Below are 20,862 nucleotides of genomic sequence, written 5' to 3'. Positions count from 1 at the left end.
CAACCAGATTGTACTTCACAAATCCGTAGCTACATCACGTGGAAAGTCGGTCAATTGAGATATCGGCCAATCACAATCATTGTCACACGGTCGAGACCTGGACAAAGGTTTCGGACTACAAAGGTTACACGACAACAAAGAAAGGTATCACGAGAACCCGAAATTGGGCCTTGAGCGAGGGCTGCCTTGGGCACTAGCCCTTACTGAATTCTTGTATTTTTAGAAATCTCTGGTCCCTTGAGGCCTCTTAAAAAGCCAAGGACCTTTGATAGCTTAAAGTGAATTATTAAATGACATCTAATACATGAACAAACCCGTGCTAAGCCCAGTTACTCTGCCCTTGTCACATTCTCACTGTGGGTTTTACCTGGACGTAGAAATCTAGCGTGAGTTGACGTTTATCTGCGTACTTCCATGTCTAGGTATAGTCACTTGAATGCAAAAATCGACGACTCCTGACACTTGACACGCAAAGTAGACAACCTCCTGAATATCCATTATCTTGTATTACACTTTCTCATCATAAAATCCGGGGAATCATGCAAATCTACCTCTAAATCTAGCCACGCTGTCTAAATAACAAAACCAATCCATGTTTAATAATTGTCCAATTCGCCAACCAACTTTACCAACTAGGCAAAGCCATCGCCAACCTCATACGTCACATCCTCATGATACACCCACTGAGCGTCAAAGTACACAGGCCCCCCATTCCGCGCAGCAAACATGTCGTTGTTGAAGTGCCTCCAGTAGCGGGTAGGATACTTCCAAGACCGCAACGAGCTGCCCTTGCCACCAATCCCCTCCTGCGGGCAAAACGTAGCGTGCTCCCGAAACTCCTTCGAGTCATCATTCGCCCCCACGACGAGGCGAAACTCGGGCGACACGCGTATAAAGCTGCCCGGCGCGTCGACCGACTCAAAGGACAGGCAGTCGCCGGGGCCCAGCCCAGCGCGCACAACCCAGCTCGCCTCCCGCCTGAGCTGGTCGCCGCTAGACGACGACACCTCCTGGGTCCTGACGGCGCCGCCGCTGTGGGCGACGTAGCGATTCGTACAGCAGGGCGTGGTGGCGCGCAGCGAGACGTGAGAGCCGACGGTGAAGCGCGGCCCGCTGGTCAGCGAGGCGACGGCGTACTTGGCCCGGACAATGTCGGCCTGCACCTCGGCCTCGGCCTCGTCAGACGGGTAGCCCGAGGTCATGGCCCCCTCGTAGAAGGTGCCCTGGGCGCGGTTGCTGTTGTCGCCGCCGATGCCGAGGAGGATGGCGCCCTCCTTGTGCATCTTCTCGTAGCCCTTGGGCCGGTTGCCGCTGTAGAGCGTCGACAGCGTGCCGGACGCGCCGTCGCCGCCGCGGATGGCGTAGTGGCCCGGCTTGCCCTTGACCACGGCCGTGACGAAGCGCGACGATATGGTTGGGTTTCCGTCGTTCTTGCCGGCCGTGCTGCCGGAGAAGATGCCGTTCTCGAGGTCGGCCTGGACCCAGGGCCCGTTGCCGGAGCCTTTGTAGCCGCCGTCGCCGAAGTATATGGTCTCCATCTTGCCGTCGCCCGTGTCCCGGTTGTCCCTCTCGGCGTTGCCGTAGTCGAAGCAGCAGCCCGAGTTGTAGTGCGTGCCGTCGAGCACGGCGTATATGCCCTGCGCCTCGTCCTCGGACGCCGTGCCCACGGCCGCGTTGTTGCGGTAGCCGTCGTTGGGCGAGATGAAGACGCCGTATGCCTTTTTGCCGCCGAGCGTCACCGGGGCGCCAATGGCACTGGAGAGGGAATCGTGGCCCCCTGCTTCCGGGCCGCTCGCGGCGCCGCCGGGCGGAGCCTGGGTGAGGTGGTTGTCGCGGCCGGACTGGTCGTAGATGACGGTGATGACGCAGGTTGTGCGCGCGCAGAATGAGTCTTGGTGGCCGGAGTTGGCTACGCCGCCGGCTGACATGGTCGTGATGTCGGTCGTCGCCTGGTCGGAGTCGCGCCTCACTTGGTAGAGTCTCCCCGAGTACTTGGCATATAAAGCGCGCGTGGTGCTGTGCGCCGCGATGCAAGGCGTGCCGTGGGATCCGTATATATCACAGGGTCCGGCCGCCACGACGGAGCCATATATGGCGGCAACGCCCAGGATCATGAGGCAGGCATGTCGCACTGCTCGTTGGAAGAATCCGCCGCCGTGTACGCACATGTCTCGATACTTTTTGGCGTGTGGTTGAAACTAGCAATGGCGCGGGCGGACATACAAAGACATGCCCGTTTAGCTGTGCGATACTACTGAATAGTCACCGGCAGAATGATTAGATGGTCGTGAATATGGTCCCGGGAGTGAGCTGTTTCTCTCCTTCTTCTTCCTCCTCCTCATACGGCGTCTTGTCCCCTACTTATGTGTCTATCTAGAGATGCACGCTAGAACGAACGTGCTTCAATCATGTCGCAGGTCAAATCATGCACGCCCAAGGTCACCCATTCCCCGAGGGTTCTAGGCCCTCATGCTCCCTGGCTCTGTGTCAAAAGCAAAAGACTGCAATTACTGATATGATGAGGCCAAACCCTGTATCCGTCCCTTGGCTCCGCCGCCAACGGCCACGGACGCCACTTGAGATCATGGCGCTGCTACAATGGTAGACGAGACAAACGAAATCACCTCGGCCGGCGTGAAGCCATGTCCAGTTTGGAACTAGTACGTTTACCCCTGGGTCCGAGATAGCAGAGTCCAGACACTAGTCCCATCCATGGCCGGCTGTTGAGAGCAGACCAGGTCGCATTATACGTTGGTTCCCAAGGTGGGGGGAACCCCTTGACCTCCTGATGGCTTTGTGATGTAATAAGGTTCGTATTGGGGATGGCCAACTAACGTTGATGTCTCCAGAACACTTCCAGTCAAGCCACGGGTTGGCGTTGTGGATCGAGATCGGGCGCTCGCCGAGATATCGCCCCGCCAAGCATGAATCTTTGCCCTTCGCATAAACTATTGTATCCAATGGTTCAAACGTGGGAATACTGGTCATATTTGGTTCCTTGTTCGCAGCCGCGGCCAAAGCTCCCCCATTGTTGCGGCGAGCATTGAGCACAATTTATATAAAACACCAGACCAGACACGACGACCGTGCTCTCGTGCCAACAAGCCTCATGATTGGTGGACGGCATGGGCGCATTGTTTGTCTGCCCTGGATGTACGGAGTACTACGGACCAACACCCGCCCTGACCCGCTCCATGGATACACGAATCGAACCAGACCAGACAGCTCAATGCCTGGGTGACCCGGGGGATTGGTTCAATGTTCTCATCGTTCTGCCATCGGCCGCCATGGGACGCGAGCGGGGGCCCCAGCCGTCATTGTACGAGCCATAAACGCCCCCAGCAGCTCTGTTTCTAGAGCTTTGGACGAAACAAGGGTAGACCAGCATTGCCGACCTGGAGCAAGGCGGAATGGGACCGAACCAAGGCACCGGCCGTGGCAGGGATGCAGGACCAAGTAAGTTGCACAAGGTCACATGAACGCCGGCGGCAGCAGGACATGAATCCGAAACACAAACAGAACAAAGGGCTCGTAGTGCAAAGCCATGACGCTGTAGAAGGGGAACAGGGGCGAATTTCTCTCGGGGCATCCTCGCATGCACGGTTCGTATGCCGGACCGGACCTTGAGGGGGCGAGCCAACTCGAGGAATGGCGGGGAAACAAAAAGTATCCTTTTTTTAGAATCGACTAACTTGATTTAATCTAGAACGAATATCAATTATAGCTCCTACCTCTTCAAGAGGTAAACCTCGCAAGTGGTTCATACAGGTAATAGCAAGAGCCCCATACAGGGCCACCAGCTCGATCAATACACTTTCTTATAATTATTTAAGACTATTTTTAATTATTTCAAGTGTAGCTTGCGCTCAAAAGCTAAATACATGTGCTTAAAAAAAACAAGCTCACCATTCAGAGAAATTGGCCATGTGGCCGTATCCATCACTCCAAATGCGTCCATGTTTGCACTCTTAGGCGCGCGACATATTTTAGAGCTAGTTGATTAAAAATAAACTCCATTGTAAAGTTCAGCCGTATCCTACTACACTAATGGTTCCGATATGCCGTCCACCTTTTCTGCTGTCAAGAGCTGTAGGCATTTGCCAGACACCGCAAGGTTAACCTATACATAATTATAGCATCACAACATCGCGGAACAGCGCCCCAGGCCGCCCTCGGAGACGAAATTTTTAAAAAGGCTTTACCCTGGACCTGATAGCTTTCTTCCGCTTCGCCGCTGTACAAGAAGAAGGCGTGCTCGGTGCCAACTAGTTGAGGCGGAATCATGACGGCGCCGTCGAAATAGTACCCTGCTCCACGGACCTTGATCCATTCCTGCCCGTCTCGGGGTGCCGTTGGTGACATTGGCTATAGTTTTGTTGGAAAGCGCCGACATAGACGAACCGAACGCTGCTCCGGCGTCGACAACTGCTTTTAATTGTGGTCGGTGGGCAGTTCGGTTCCAAAGACTGACTATATAGAATATGGTTTTGACAAGTATTTTGGCGAGGAACGCGCCCGTGTTGCCAATGCCTATAAATGCGACAGAAGACATGGCGTTGCGAGCAGAGCCTCTAATGGGAGCATTATTGTAGTATATATTCGGAGCACCACTGTAAATATGAATCGAATCTGGCTTAATAATTAATATTTATATCCTTCCAAGTCTTTTTTATTTCACCCTAAGATAAATAATCATACAAGCATATTACAGGTATTATATAAACATAATATCTTAACCCACCGCGAATCGTACATGTCACACATTCACTATCGCGAAGGCTCTTTGTATTTCTCGGAGGCTTGCTCATGAGCTATCTCCTGTGTGGTACGGGCAAGCAGCTCCAAGCTTTGCTTATGAATCTTGTGTAATCCAGTAGAATCAAGCATGCCGTTGATGTGCCCAGTGGCTTCTGGGCGGTGATACATCATGGCTTGGACAACAGCGAGGCGAATTGTAACTTGTATGCGATTCTGCTGGTTTTTCCATCCTAGGCTTTGCGGGAGGGGTTCCTTCTATCAAGCGAAAAGCCCTCATGTCGTTGGCGAGAGTAGTACAAGGTAAACCTAGTTTTGAGCTATAACGCCCCCTATACCGTATGCTGGAGTAATAACTTGGTTAACATGTCGGACACTGACAGCAACAGTTTAATTCAGGGGCATATAGCCTCCATATTGACTGACATGCTTCCAGGCAAACTACCTTTTGTCTTGGAGAGCCGCGTCGGCTATTGTCTTGAGCACTCTGGTTTCACCCCCGGTTCATAATTTCCTCAAGGGCACAGTAAAGATGCACGTGGTGTCTAAAGATGTGACTCTGGGACGTGTGAGCATTATTTTTCTCACTCTCGGGTTTGTTGTGTTGGCAGCTCCTTTGGAACATTCGTGCGTTCGATCATCAGCGTCATGGTAGAGCCCAGTCAGATTAGAACCATATACAGTCCTTTGTCTATTATGTATACCGTCGGAACGCTCCTGGCGTTCCTAATCATGGCGCAAAGCCTGAGCTGGAGTGTTCGGCTTGATGGACTCGGAAAAGGGATGCCGTATATAGTTCCTTGTGCGTTGTGCGGCATTCAAACACTGCTGTTGCCCAAACTCAGAATTTCGGGCCCTAAAGAAGAGCAACAGAGAGTAGGATTGTCGCAGGATGGCGATATTGAGTAATATTGGGTGTTATTCCTTGGTGTCAACGTTTTGCTATTTCGCTCGACAGCCGCTATGTGTTGAAAATGGGGCACGATGTTTGACAAGACAAACAAAATATTGATTGGTTTAGCAATCCAATAGGAGGTGATTGTATTGCAACCCTCCAACCTGTCTTCGTGCTTCCGTCGTCACACTGCAGGGCCTAGGCCTCATAACATCCCATGGAGACATGCTCTACCGTCAGTGTAAGTTATACCACAAGCCGGCATTGTAGCGTGGTAAACTTCATTACCATCGCTTTTGATGAGCAGCGGTTAAATCTGTTGAAGAGGGGAAATGTATAGGTTAAGGCTTTCTGCTCTGTGTAGCCCTCGGTCCCAACAGCCATGCTTCGACGTCCTTTGCGTAGCTTGAACTCGATTCAGCTACGATTCCTCTGCTTGGAGTGGGCACAGGTTGATGGGCATATAGACACGTCAAAAAGGTGTGATGCGGCCGCGAAACAATCGTATGCTCAGTCAGACAGGAATGCAGACAACCATCTGTCCGGTCCTGTGAAGTGCAGAATTGTTGATATTGATACAAACCTCGACATAACCCTAACCCTAAATGAGATGCCCCCATCCTCGCAACAGTCACGTAATAGGGCTGAGGACGGCGTGGCGTCAAGCGTCAAGCTCTTGTCTCCACCTCAATCTGTTCGGCAAACTCGGCATAATGAATCTCTGAGCAACGGAACTAGGCACGAATGTAGCTTCAAGTGATGCCATTTAAGGCTCATACCCTGCTGCCGCTATAAGATGCCGTACAACAGCCACGCCCCTTCTGTCAGCCTGGCAACAGCCTTTTACTACTCTTCCAAGGCTTCGAAATATCCGGTCTGTCGGCGTAGGGAATATGACAGGGCACTTGGAGGACAGTAATCTCGAAATCGAAATATCCGTATTTATATTGAGCATGGCGGAATAGTACGTCGAGCCAGGATAAAGTGGAATAGATGCCACTCTCGATTTTCAACGTTCACTGTGAAGTTGACAATCAGGCCCATATGAATAGACTACGCTGCTGTCAGAGTAGACGCAAGTGGATATACATAAAAATAAAGTTGATGTGAGTTTAACACGTAAGCTCGAAGACTAGGTGTAAATAAATAGCTTTAGATAGATGAGAGTCGAACCTGACATGATCTCCATGCCAACATCTAGACGTGATAGAACATTTTTGAACCTGTGTACGGTGGGTGCAAGAGCTATGTGGGGATGTCGCCTATTACTTTATCCAGACAGAACTGTCACGGTATTGCGCGACTCAAGTCTCATATTCACTATTCCGAGATGACACGGGCTGCCGGCATGATCCGTCAACCAGGGTAGGTCCTGTGGCTTTGAACACGCCTCTTGATGGTTCAACCGATTGTAGATATATGTCCGCAACAGGGACCCCCTTTATGAATCGAATTGCATGAAGCTTCTCGTGATGATTGACGTTCTTGGGATTCCACGATTCGTACTGTGCAGTTTTGGGCGCGGTGTGCCTTGGCGCAGTCGCCGGTGGCTTAGGCAGACTGTACGGTGTAAACAACTGGTATCTCATGAAGTTTCCGAGAATTTCACGCCGTACGTTTGGGACCCAATTAACCCTCGAGATCCTCAAGATCGTAGACATCGGTGTACCTGCCGGCCCGCATCCGAGTACCCTGGTCTACTTGAGCATCCAGGTTAACCATGCACCAGTCACGAGAGTCGCGAATTTTATTCAACAGTTCAATCAGCTTAGAAGAGGTGCGGACTGTACACCATGTCAATCGGAACAGTCTAGTCCCTTTGAGATGGAAGAGGTGGCGTACTATCCATCGAGCCAAGGCGTATCGACTCGATTCTTACCCAATACCAAGGTGCGAAGAACAGGCCATTGCAGCATTTCGTATGACAGTCGGCAAGTTCCATCCACATGGGGCAGCAAGCCACGCCAAGCCATCAAGAGCTTCATACGTGCAGGATTGAACTGTGGCGCCACTGTCCCCATGAACGGCGAGTGATGTTGAACTATGGCCTTGTCCACGACGAAACAAAGCCTTGATGGGCGCGTGCTGACGGTTCTCGGTCGCCTGCTTAGCCGACATGGACTTGGAACATTTCATAGACGGCCCTCGATGGCAAGCCAGCATTGCCTCATATGGGGCAAGGGTATAAGCCGCGACCCTGCTTAGACAGAGATTGGTCAATGGATGCGCCCTTCTTGTATCACTCGCGGTATAAATGCCTAGTCCGGCGTTGACATGGGCACCAATAGCTTTTGGATCGAGACCGTGGCGACGTGGAAGGCTGAATCGAGTCCCCGAGAGGCTTGTTGCCGGCTCGATAACTCGAGTGCTGGCTTGTTTGCCCAATATGACGTCTTTTCGCATCTATAACATGGGAATCCCCCCTAATAGTCTAAATTACTTTTATTCTCCGCTACTCATATTTCACTCGCTGTTAATGCACACCTTTTCACGAGTGCTGGCCGCCAAACTATGCCCTAAATGCTGCGCAAACGAGTCATCGCCCTCCTAACCTTGCTCCTAGGAAGAGTCATTCTTGCTGATCGGCCCAATGACCAGTCTATCTGCGACTACTACGCCAGTCAACGTTATGGTGCGAGTAATAGCACGACGCAGCTGCGTCTAATGCAGGGCATCGTTGCCTATGCCTACGCCGGTGGCAATACGCTCCCAAACCCTGCAACAAACAGTACGGGAATTTTCAACCCCGGGCAGTTCAACGGCTACAATGTGTACCTACGGCCGTGGTTTGACGGATCAAGTATGGTGACGCCCCCGTCCATTGACCAACGAGTCTAAACTGACGGCATCCAACAGAGGCAACGACGAACCTGAATAACCAAGCCGTTGGGGTCAACTGGCTTGACGGCGGCGGCACTGAACCGCTCATTGCCTTCTTGAACGGCTCTACCAAGTCTGCAGACATAAAAAATGGAACAAATCAATAGTAAGCTCCATATCCCTCTTTGTTTCTCTGCCCCTCTAGCTCGACATAGAATACAGTCACTTATCCGTCTTCTTCTCAACTAGTAAATTATTCACTCATTGGTACTACGTCTTTGGCAAAATCTACAGCTGCAGCCAATACAAGACGTTTCTCGACTCGAGCTTCACTCCCCTGACCCCGGCCTACGTCCACAGATTCATGGACCTGAACCAGACCGAGGTCGGCTACTTTATCGAGCAGCTCATCGCCGCCAGCAAGTACTACGGCTTCTCCGACACGGACGCCACGACGCTGTCGACCTTTATGAACGCGAGGTACAACATCCGCTGCGCGCCCCCGGCCAACGGCGAGCTCTACTCCATCTGCCTCGCAAACGAATGCCCCCTCGCCGCACCCGACGCCAACTGCGACGCGTACAACAACATCCAGCCGTACGGCCTCACCAACGTAACCACCCAGAGCAGCACCCCGACGCCGGTGCTGCCCACAACCTCGACGGCCTCGTCCACCTCGTCCACTGCGACGTCTACCACTGCGGCGCCTACTGCTCCCGCTGGCGGATCTTCCAGTCTATCGGGGGGTGCTATAGCGGGCATTGCTATTGGCGCCGCGGCCGCTTCCCTCCTCACGGCTGGCATGTGGTTGTTCTTCCGGCGTAAGAGACGGGCCAAGGCTGAGACGCCGCTCACGGCCGAGGTGTCGGATGCCAGGTTCTCGTCGGGGTTTGCGCCGCAGTCGGCGTACGGCCCGAATCGGCACGGCAGCTACTCTAGTCATAGTCCGTATGTATTCGCTGCGTCTACGACGGACAGTCACCCGCCTACTGCGGTGGAATGGTCGCCGCCGCAGGAGCTGGATGCGGAAAACCCGCCCCGGGTTCCGATGTATTACACCAAATATGCACAGTGATCATCATGGGGCGATCCTCGTTTGTGTACGTCGATTACAGAAGGAATGAGGCCGATCTGTCTGAGGGCCGATATTGCGGAGCGCGAATGGCGCTGCTTGAAGCACGTAAATTCAGCCGTTCTGCTGCTACACGCCTCTTGATTGGGAAATGGTCAGTAATGGGTACATGTTGCGTTGAGAATTACGACCTGAGCGTGGCTACACAGTGTGCTTATTCTAACTTGGACTGGCGAGGCAACAGAGTTCTATATGCTGCGACTTGTGGATATATACAGAGCTAGGTGGGAGACAAGAAGCAGACACTTGAATTTGAAGAACCTATGTGTAGCGTAGAATGTAGGAAAGCGGACATGTCAGCATTGTAGGTTATTACAGCGGAGTCAATAGGTATTTACGCGCTCTCGGGTCATTCAACGTCATCTTTCCCGAGGCTGTGCTGTATGATAGAGGTGAGCAAATACTCGTCGCCCAGAATGTATGAACAAGTGTGGACTACGTCTGTGAAATGCCATGCCGGCATGTTGAACATGTTCCCTGTTTGCATGTCCATGCTTTTAGGACTGGAAGACGATTTGATAAAAAAGATTGTCAGCCAAGCGACATGTTGGGAATTCCCTTTTTAACAATTGGAGAGAGCAACATGCGGTCACCTATACGACCAGTTGGCACGAGCGTGGAATGCAGACTTGGACCCTCGCCAGCATGTCGTCTTTTGGGCCCGAAACTCCTTTCCTTCTGGCGGTATTAGGTCCTGGGAATAATACAACAAATCTCAGTCCGAAGCTGCCGGCGGGCGTTCCGATTGGGGTAGCGCAGGCAGCGATGCAGATACCCCGGCTGCTGCACGTATGTAGCGAGGCGCCCAATGGCAAGCACTGTCTTGAAGAGCGCTTCGAAACTATGCTATTGCAATGCATTGATTTGCAACATGGCGCGGCTTGAAGCGGTGGGATAGAGGATGAGCCGAGGGTGGGATGAAAACAGCGTCTTATTGAGGGTACGTCCGGCTATATAACCGTTATTGGGAAGCCGAACCTATATAACATGCACGGCATATAAAGCCCACAGTATCGCACCCACTCCGCCGCCATCTGCAAACCGAGCTTTCCCAGTGGAATTTCGCAATGTCTCTGCACCACGCGTGGCCACGGGAATCGGCGTCCAGCATCCGCCAACCCCGGCGGGTCCGGAACGCGCTGGTCGGGGAACCGCGGTGACGAGGTTACGTCGCCGCAGGTAACTGATTCAACAATTGTCAGGATATACGCATGTACGTATATTTTCTCCCGGGGGCTTCGCGGCCCAATGCCTTGGCAAACTTTGTCGAGTACACAACGCGGTGAGCTCGCTTCGCCTTCTAGAAACTCTAGGACCATCCACGGACTCCCTGCCGCTGCTCAGCGCGACTGTCACCATTTCACGGGTGCGACGGCAAGTCAGAGCCGTTTGACTAAATATCCAGTCTGCGATTGCGCCATGATGAAGAGAACATTGAAACTCGTGGGCTCCAGCCTCCCCCAGAGCTGCGGCCCTTGGCACTCCCCAATGCCCACTGTACCCCCGGATAATCCAATCAAAGCATCAAGTTTCAAAGACAACCAGACCGCCGCGGCGTTGACCAAGGTTCAACGTTCTCTCATCTCCATAGGACTGGGGTTTGGGGAGCCGCACGCCTTTGTATGTACAAAACGCAGCTAGTATTCTCGAGTCGATGCCGCCCAGTTTGACGGCAACTGGAGCCGTTGCATTAGCCGACGGGTCAATAGTTGGCGCCTATACGAATTCAATCTTCTTATATCCTGCCGCCACGGCAGCACACCAATCCGGCACTCGCCTTTATAAATAGAGTTTCAACGCACATGCTGGCTGTAGGGGTTCGCCCACTCCTCGTCTACCCTTTCCCTTTCTGCCGCCGTACGGGCAGGGACAGCAGGGTGAAACCTGCAGCATCGAAATTCCTACGGACCGCGAATAAGCGCAGCCGTATAGAGGTTTGGTACAAGACATTTTGCATGTGATGAACCGTCGGGCTGTATGTAAATGCCCACCCGGGCAGGTGGTTGAGCCAGTCATGTTTCAGTCACCATGTTATTCAGCGTGCCTTTGCACTAAATAGTTCCATGGAAGATTCCTTGGGAAATTTTACCCTGTTTAGCTAAAATACACTTTCAACTATCCCTGCAGACCGTGTCATCCCATTCGGAAGCTCGAGATACGGCCGACTATATGGTGGTGAAATCGCACAGCTCGTCCAATGGGACACTAGGTAAAGGATTGACAATGCTATCCAGTGCAACGGCGTCGTCCCCCGCATTGTGACAGTTCCTGAGGCGATCAACCACTTGAGGTGATAACATTGAGAAAATGCCCCTAGACTCGGATCAGGAGGCCTTCTCCCTGATAAGCGAAGCGTTGCGAGGCAAGCCACCCCTGGCCTTCAAATGTTGGAATACAACGCTAACCAGGGGTCGCATTAATGCCTCATTAAGACTTGGCCGCCGCGACTAAGACGTTTCCACTTGTTTGATCGACGATGCTTATCCGAAAGATACGAGGGGACAGTGGTCCACCGTTGCAAGAGTGGACGTGCGAGGCAAGTCTGTGCAAGAAGGCCCCTGGGCTTCGGACAATACCACGATGAACAGGATAATAGATTGCGGCGTTGTTTTCATCTGAACATTTTTTAAAAGTCCATCGCCAAAGCCATTGTCGGGCACTGGCGAGCTCGCTCAAATTGGCGGCAGGACGTCATACCATCCCGGCTGCTGGATGGAAAAAGTTGAAACCTACACCGCAACAAACGCGCCCGCGATAAACACTCGAGCCAAGTTTTTTCATCTCTCTCCCCAGCGAGCACGGGGATGTGGGATTTTCAAACTGGGGAAAAGGCGGCAATCAGCAATCTCGTCCCCCGCCGAAAAGGGAATTTAGTTTGGCATCATCGCGATCCGTCACACCGACCCATGTCGCGGATCATTACCTGCAGCGGAAGCAATGCAGCCTCTGACTCGCGTCTCGTTATATCAGGCCAAATCTTGCTTCTCTTAGCTGCCGAGATATACATGTAAGATCAGTCACCATGACGGCATCGGCGAGCCGGGCGCTGGCCCACGTTTCATAGTCGCACGCCGTGCCATGTGCCGCTCGCCACTCGCCATTCGCTCGCCTCTACGGGTCGGGATAACTCTCGTAGGGGCTACCGAATACATGGGCGTCGAGATTGATGATGTGAAAAACAAGCTTTCCGTACGAAGACGCCACGGTGGGTTCGCAGAGTTGTCAACTTGTCGGTCTGTCTCTGCTGTAGTACATATGTACACTCTAGTTTGCTCGGCAGAGGGAGAGCACAGACACAGACTTTATCCTTGTCGTTGTTGTATTCTTGTCTGGTTTAAGCTTGATTGCCAATGACCTCACCGACGTGTGGCCCGTCGAGTCAGGTTCACAAAGTTAAACTCGCACCTAGTTTCGGCCGCATCAGCTACGTCACTGTCGAGATGAACTCTCAAGTTCTGCTGCCTGGCGTAAGGGCTCCTAGGCTAGTCCTGACGACGAGGCCGACGAGCAGCAGCGCGCCGACTGCCTCGCATTCTGGTCGGGGCTATAATAGGTTCTTACACGTTGTGAAACGAGGCCCCCTGCGCAACCACGGATAAATTGGCGGCTATTTATTAGCAAGCCTAGGGTCAGCACGATTGTTCCATGGATTGTTTGCACGCGTAGCACCTTTGCTGAACGCCCGACTCGAGGGACTGGTCCATCGGCTCTCTTCCGATGGGGGATATCCCTGCTGAACCGAAAGACCTTGGCATCAATCGGTCAGACGGTTTTGACCAACTTTCATGCATGAACCAGCTCCGCTTTTGGCACAAACTGATTCATGTTCTCGTGTGTAATTGCCCAAAGGCAGTCTCTCGCCAATGCCCTCGTGCGGCATAGCTGCCTGTCATGGTGCAACCTGCGCTTCGCATTACGCTTAACCATGCGGGTTCAGTGTGATGCCGTGATGCTACCTTGGTGGGGGAACCATGCAAACGAGCACTTGCTGTAGGTGTTCTCATGGATGGCCGTCAATATGCAATACTACTCTGCTTGAAATTCGGACGCGTGGGATGAATGCAACGCTGGATATGTAGTCCCTTTTTTTTTTCAGCCGGCCATCACTTGAGGTTCAGACAACGTTTATAAAACCTGTTGGTCCTTGATGCGGTTCAGGTTACTTGAGCCAGGAAAACCTCACGTCTCAGCGTGCCTTTTTTCCATCATTCTCCTAGCCATCATTTGCAAAAGCTGTAACCATGGGGCTTTCTGACGGAGCTGGGCTGATTTCCGCATCCGTTGCCAAGTTTGCAACCCAATTACACAACACCCCCTCCATAGACTTGTCTCCCTCACGACTCGTACTTTTTCTGCTGATAGGCTCGGCGGCATTCTATATCCTGTGGATAAGACAGTCGGCGCTACGGAAATTCCCTGGTCCTCCCGTCTGGCCAATCATCGGCAACCTGCCGTCTATCTATCGTCAACATGCGGAAAGGCAATTCCTCGAATGGTCAGCCGTATACGGCGACGTTATCGAAGTGCAGTTTGGAAACCTGCCAGTGATTGTTGTCAACACAGCCGCAGCGGCCAAGAGCATCTTCACTGGCAGCGCAGCAGCCTTGTCATCGCGCCCTATATTCCATACATTCCACCAGGTACGGTGCCTGTCGTCGTCCCGCCCCAACCAACACCCCCAACTAACAACAGAGAAACTAGCTCATTGCTGGAACCCTCGGACCTACTATTGGAACTGCCGGGTACGGAGATGCCCTGAAAAGAGGCCGCAAGGCGACGGCCGCGGAACTCAGCAAGCCCGCCGTCAAGGCCAACCTGGACAAGATTGATCTAGAGACGCGGCATCTGGTGGACGAGCTCAACTGCTACGGGTGCGAGGGACACAGCCCGGTTGAAGTGTCCAAAGTCATCAAGAGACTTACACTCAGTCTGTCCCTGGGCATCTGCTACGGCCGACGAATGTACCTCGGCGACCCCCTCACCCAGGAGATCATCTACATCGAGGACCAGATCCTCCGCCTGCGAAGCATGACGGACAACCTCCAGGACTACATATCCCTCTTCCGAGTGTGGCCCTTCAACACATATCACCAGAGCGCTACCGGGCTCCGTGAGCGCAGAGACGAATACGTCGGCCGGCTGAACCGCGAGATTGAGGAGAAGATGAAGGAAGGCAGCCACGAGGAGTGCCTCTACACCAAAAACTTTGACAGCCCGCATCCCCTCCCGACAAAGGAGCTCTCCACCGTGCTTCTTACCTTCTTGTCCGGCGGGCTAGCCACGGCCAGCAACACCATGCACTGGAGTCTTACGCTTCTCGCTGCCCGGCCGGAAATCCAGGAAACTGCTTACAAGGCGATCCGCGAAGTCTACCCCGACAACAAGCAGCTCTTCGACTCTGTGTACAAGGACACGGAAGAGGTGCAATACATATCGGCCCTGGTCCGCGAGTGTCTAAGGTGCGACTGTCATGGTATTATGTGCTTCATTGTAGCCTGCTAACCTAGCCTAGATATTACACGCCGTCGCGACTCGCCCTCCCTCGCTTAGCTGTCCAGGACATCCAGCACGAGGGCAGGACGATATCCGAGGGAGACACCGTCATCCTGAACACGTATGCTTGCAACAGAGGTCAGTAGTGCGTCCGTGTCCGAGATGAAAAGTCGTGAGCTTACGTCCCCTAGATGCCAAGGTATACGGCGACCCGTTCAACTTCCGCCCCGAGCGGTGGCTGGAGAATCCCGATCTTCCCATTTTCAGCTACGGCCTGGGATACCGCATGTGTGCGGGGTACACGCTTGCCAATAGGGAGATTTACATTGTGCTGCTGCGCATCATTGCTAGCTTCAAGATTGGCGCGAGTACGGAGGTCGATGCTGATCCTATCACGGGGTGCTTTGATGCTGCGCACCAGGCTATGGCGCCGAAGCACTCTGGGCTGCTTTTTGAGCCGAGAGATGTTACGGGGCTGAAGGAGCTTTTGGGGAATGCGGCAGGACGATAAGGTTTGTTTCTGTAGAGTGCCTGGGTGTTGGTGGAATGACGCCTGGGATCTAGTTGGAGGAACGGGGCTACTAGGCTCGCGACGCGATGTGCGGACAGGTCAACTCTTGCGATGGCTGGATATGGAAGTAGCTTATAGAGATGCCGAATTAGAGAAAATAGACATTAGAGCCTTTTTAGTCCAATCGTTTTCTGTAGTCCAACTAGTTGCTGTGCAGACGCTATTGTGTGAAGGAGATTGACTTGACTCTGCTTTCATGTAGGGGGGTAACGAGTCGAATGGGATGAAACTTATCAGCCGATAGAGTCTTGATAGCCTTTCGATATACATGTTTCAACAACCAAATATATACACCTCAAGTCGTGGTTAGGTAGCTTGAATCAAATTTAGTATATGGACGTTCCTCCCTTGGGACCGGCTCAAATTTAGCCTCCGAAATCGCTGAGTATCTTTTACGGCTGAAACACGTAGTCCCTATATCGCCTCTTAAGTAAGCTTCAAGTATTACTCCTGCTTTAACTGAATAGTCCGTGCCTGGCGTGTACTTATAAAGCTCGAGTGTCTGCCGATATATATGCTTTACCTTGAATCCTCCATAAACATCCTGATGTCTCAGTATTTCGCGACGCTGGCAACATGATCAATACAGACGAGGCTTACATCCTGGTGTCTTGGTGGGACTTTGCAAAAGGGTCAAGTTCGTCTGCCTCGGCAGCCGAGCATCCAGCCCTGGGCAGCCAGCCATTTGAAGTGAACAGCATAGGGAGTCCGTTATATAGGATCATTGGGCTCAAGATCGTTGAGGGGTCAGTGTGATAACGCTGAAATATAAAGTTACATCTGAACTCATCTTTACGCACTTCCAGGCACAAGTACCGGCGTGGTTGTGCCATATGATCGAAAACTTCTAGTCCACCACTTGGCCCCAGAACAGAGGCCGCAAGAGATAACTTGGTTCGTTTTTCATCGAATCTGTTGAATTTCTTCCCAAGGCGTCCGCCTTTATCAATTTGGATGGAAGTGCGATTTTGGTTGGCATCGCGGTCGCCGGTGGATCTTGATCTCATTGCTGCTTCTCGACGGAATTGTCCACGTCCAAGACTGCAAGCATGAATCTAATACGATCATATTTATGTTCGGTCCATTCAAAAGCCGTGAATAGATGCAGAATGTCATATGTTTCGGTCTTATCTACTGGCAAGATCGTAGTATCAGCAGAAGGTACTCGGGTAGGTAAATGAAGTCGATACTCCCCTTGCCATGTGAAGGTGATGAACCACATGCAGCTGGTTGGATGGATCGAGAGGCCAGGGTAAGATGCACATGTCGTCTCCCGATCATGTGGAGAGACTGGATTCATACCGTGCTGTAGTCTGGACAGGTCAGGGCTGCCAGTGCGCTCACTCCGTCAAGTACTCGCTCGACACAGTCATTGTACACATGAACCATCCATGTGCCCCTGGCTTCGCCTCCTGCAGACTCTCAGCAGTGAATCACTCCATGCTGTCAAAGAGGTGGTCCGTGTCCAGAAGCCGCTGCATGGCATTCTTGGCGATTCACGATTGTCTCTGCGCCCTGGATGCCCAACAAGCAGTCAAGAATTGTGAGCTGTCACTTAAGCTCTTAGGCATGGCCGTTGTAAACCGGTGAGTGATGGCCATGAAGGTCACGCTCTCAAGTTGGGCCAACCAAGGGTCCATTGCGGCCGGTGCGTGGGATATCACAGCGTGAACTCGGTTCCGAGGCCATGTCCGTCGCGGGTTCTTGGTTTTGTAAGAGGAAGGGGGATCAGTGACCACTGAACAGTATATGTACATGAAAGGAACGCCTGCGTCTAGGGCTCCTGCCCGGTCATGTGTTCAGTTTATGTAACCTCAAGGTTTCTTTGTCGGTGAAGCCCCTTTGTTGGCCCATGACAGTCCGTGTGGCACACTTTCTCTCCGACGGCATGTGAAACACAGAATCCAAAGGCCTTTCAACCCGTTGTTCAGTGACATTCGAAGCCACCTGCAGTCTGGCCGCATCCATCAATGCTGCATTCAGGCGTACAGCCAGCGGGATGAGCCTCCGCACTGACATGGTCATTGTTGAGCCTGGGGTTTCACGGCAATGGCCCAACAACAAAGCCAAATAAAGGGCCTTCACCGATAAAGAGACCTAGATGTTACAGAGACTGAACACATGGCCGGGCAGAAGTCCTACGCAGTGGGCACAGACGCTTCCTTTATCTATATATAGTGGTCGCTCGCCCCTTCCTTCCTGTTGAAGAACCATGGACCTTCACCCTTCGACATCATCTTTGAAAACCGAGTCTTCCCTACAAGCTTCCTATACCGAACCCCCGCCACAAAAGGCCACGCGATGGACCCCACGATACGGGACAAGTTCCTGTCTTGCTCCGAGTTGTTCAAGCAGGCACCGGCCGAGTATCCCGACATACAAGATGCGTACAAGCGCTTTCAGGCATGGTATACCAACTATACCGCTGGCCGAGCGGGCACACCCTCCCTTGACGAGCGCATGCGCGATACCCCAGACACTCGATGCATCATCTTGGAGTTTCTCGGCGATTTGGAGAGGGCACTCGGATATGGTAAGTTGACTCCGTTTCGAGGATGGGATACATATGCATGTCCAACTAGCAGCTATGGCTACTGGCTAGTTCCTTGGGAGGGCAGACGGCTTTCCTCGACATTACCAGGGCTGGAGGCGCTGAAGCTGACAGACACACATAGGAAAGGACAGCAAGCAAAGCCCGGACGCCAACAATTCATCAAAACAAAACGAGGCGCTGGGCAGTTTGGTAGACAAGAAGTTAATGCAAATGCAAGAGGCTATTAACGATCTGGAAAGCATGTCCATCCTCATTCGGATGCCAGCTTCGGTCGATAGGTACGAGAAGGCGAAATATGTCAACGTTGACCATTTCATCCCAATCGACAAAAGTCACATTGAGAAGCTGTTCCCAAAAGCAGACCCGGTACTCCGAAATAAGCTACTACAGGGAGTACTGAGCCGCAGAAGGGTTCTGCGCTACGCCCAGGAGCACAAGGAGGAATTAGCAAAAGAATCGCCATCTCCGCAGGATGAAGAGGGAGACGAAAATAGAATATTTGGTTGCGCCGACGATGAGACCGCGTCCGACATCCCGAACTCATCCTCTTACATGTCAATCCGAGTGCCACCCATGCCGCCCGCGGGCCAGAAGGGGAAGCCTTTCCAATGTCCATGCTGCTTCTCAATGATAGTGGCAAAGAATCGAGAAGAATGGGAGTAAGTCGCACAAGTCGAACCCTGGGACGAGGCTTCAGCCAAGAGACAACATACTAATAGACAAATCCAGGAGACATGTATTCTCTGATATGCTCCCCTACGTGTGCCTACACACCGATTGCAAAGAACCGGACCGACTATTTCACAGTCTCGCCACATGGTATTACCACGAGCGTTCTTTCCATCAGATGTGGATCTGCATCCAGGGCTGCTCAGAGCAGTTTGACTCCGAGACAGATTTTGAAGCACATTTGCGCGTCGCGCACGAGTTGAAGGATATCGCCCAAGCCGAGGAGCACGGGGCGCAACTGCCGGACATGGAGACGGAGACATCGATGTGGTGCCCAATGTGCCATGACGAGACACAAGATCCCATACAGCTCATGAAACATATTGGTCGTCATCAAGTCCAACTCGGCCTGTGGCCTCTGCTCAGCATGAGATGTTTTGACGGTGAGGATGGCGCCGAAATGAGTGACGAAGAGGACAAGGTTCCGGACAATCCGGCGCCGAGCCAAGACGCGGCCGGCTCCGATTCACCGCCTCCCGGATCTACGGAGACGTGCCTTTCACTCGACCGCAAGGATTACACCGTAGCATGGATTTGCGCTTCGCCAGAAGGCCTTGCTACCGCAGAAGCTTGCCTTGACGCAAAACACAAGCCTGTGCCGCGGATCCCCAGCGGCGATCACTTCTACTCGTTCGGTGAGATCAACGGACATTATATTGTGATAGGCTGCTCTGGTATAAGAGAGAATCGGCAGACTTCAAATGCAAACCTTGCAGCCATGATGCGCGAAAATTTTCCTGGGGTCAAGCTTTGTTTATCTGTCAGCATTGCCGGCGCCGTGCCGGCAGAAGGTCAAAACATTCGACTTGGGGATGTTGCCGCCGGCGCTCCCGGTGTGTTAGGGTTGGGTATGGATGGAGTTTTACAACCGGCGAGGCCCGAGTATATGGCACCCATGCTCCTGCGTCGTGCCGCATTTGAACTATCGGTAAACTATGAGATTCATGGCTCCACGCTCGGACATGATATGGACTCTATTCTGAGCACCAAGAGTCCACGATGGCGCGGCTACTACTCGCGGCCGGATTCGAGCTCAGACAATGATGGCCCAGCCGTACACCGCGGCTTCATCGCTTCTGGCACCACCATGCTGATGAGTGCCGAAGGCCGAAAGGCGTTGGCGGATAGAGAAAATGTCGTCTGTTTCGAAATGCAAGCTGCCAAACTAATGGAAGTTTCCGAAATGGCGGAAGGCTTCCCGGTCATGCTGATACGAGGCATCTACGACTTATGCGACTATTGCGACACCCACGAGAATGAGCAGTGGCAGCCCTATGCTGCCATGTCGGCGGCAGTATATGCAAGAGCTCTACTGCGACACATATCTCCCCAGGAGATCAAAAAATACCTCGTACTGAAGGATGCCTAGACATGTAAATGGACAAACGAGCATGAAAGATATCCAGATGCTCTAACGTGAGGGCGCTACATCAGAGTAGCGTTTCGGACCAAAGGACCTGTCTACCTTTATTTTGTCTATTCAGCTCTAGAAGGGAGCCGGAAATTGGCTGGAGGAATATAAAGCCAATCGTTTGGAGGAGATGTCTGTTGTACGGTTAGGACCCAACAGCAACAAAGCCCGACAAAGGGGCATCGCCGATAAAGGACCTTGAGGTTACAGACTGAACACACGACCCGAGGAACACTAGGCACAAACTTTCTTTTCATTTATATATAGTTGTCACTCGTGCCTTCTTTTCCTCTTGGAAAAGGAAAAGAAGGGACGTTTGACATTCTACGAGATTTTTATAGAATTCAGTCATTACTGCTCCAAGCCCTTGTCACAATGTATGTCTGTCTGCTCTGTGATGAAGAATTCCTGGCCAGTAAGCAGACACGCAAACTAAAGCTAGCTGCCATCTCGAGGTGGTCGCGATACTATAACCCACAGCGCTCATGTCACCAGTACCTTC

General features: G+C 52.4%; 4 protein-coding genes across 4 annotated transcripts; 3 read left to right on the top strand and 1 right to left on the bottom strand.

Moving 5' to 3' along the window:
• Positions 1-632: 632 nt before the first annotated feature.
• On the bottom strand, positions 633-2,168 carry MAA_00008 (Alpha-L-arabinofuranosidase B, catalytic; the record flags this gene model as incomplete). The annotated part of the gene is made up of 1 exon (XM_007818006.1): positions 633-2,168. One exon carries the CDS (start codon positions 2,166-2,168, stop codon positions 633-635), a length of 1,536 nt encoding a protein of 511 aa, XP_007816197.1.
• Positions 2,169-8,170: 6,002 nt separating this feature from the next.
• Positions 8,171-9,545, top strand: MAA_00009 (uncharacterized protein; the record flags this gene model as incomplete). Its single annotated transcript, XM_007818007.1, has 3 exons — positions 8,171-8,450; positions 8,507-8,636; positions 8,765-9,545. The coding sequence occupies 3 exons, from the start codon at positions 8,171-8,173 to the stop codon at positions 9,543-9,545; spliced, it is 1,191 nt and encodes a 396-aa protein (XP_007816198.1).
• A 4,298-nt stretch (positions 9,546-13,843) lies between these two features.
• MAA_00010 (Cytochrome P450 CYP504H1) lies at positions 13,844-15,606 on the top strand (the record flags this gene model as incomplete). Its single annotated transcript, XM_007818008.1, has 4 exons — positions 13,844-14,242; positions 14,304-15,061; positions 15,115-15,233; positions 15,287-15,606. The coding sequence occupies 4 exons, from the start codon at positions 13,844-13,846 to the stop codon at positions 15,604-15,606; spliced, it is 1,596 nt and encodes a 531-aa protein (XP_007816199.1).
• Positions 15,607-17,967: 2,361 nt separating this feature from the next.
• MAA_00011 (Nucleoside phosphorylase) lies at positions 17,968-20,318 on the top strand (the record flags this gene model as incomplete). The annotated part of the gene is made up of 3 exons (XM_007818009.2): positions 17,968-18,199; positions 18,342-18,879; positions 18,950-20,318. 3 exons carry the CDS (start codon positions 17,968-17,970, stop codon positions 20,316-20,318), a joined length of 2,139 nt encoding a protein of 712 aa, XP_007816200.2.
• Between the last annotated feature and the right edge of the window lie 544 nt (positions 20,319-20,862).

The sequence above is a fragment of the Metarhizium robertsii genome, assembly GCF_000187425.2.
Source record: "Metarhizium robertsii ARSEF 23 chromosome Unknown MAA_Scf_5, whole genome shotgun sequence".
Classification (NCBI taxonomy): domain Eukaryota; kingdom Fungi; phylum Ascomycota; class Sordariomycetes; order Hypocreales; family Clavicipitaceae; genus Metarhizium; species Metarhizium robertsii.
This window is presented reverse-complemented; position numbering and strand designations above follow the sequence as displayed.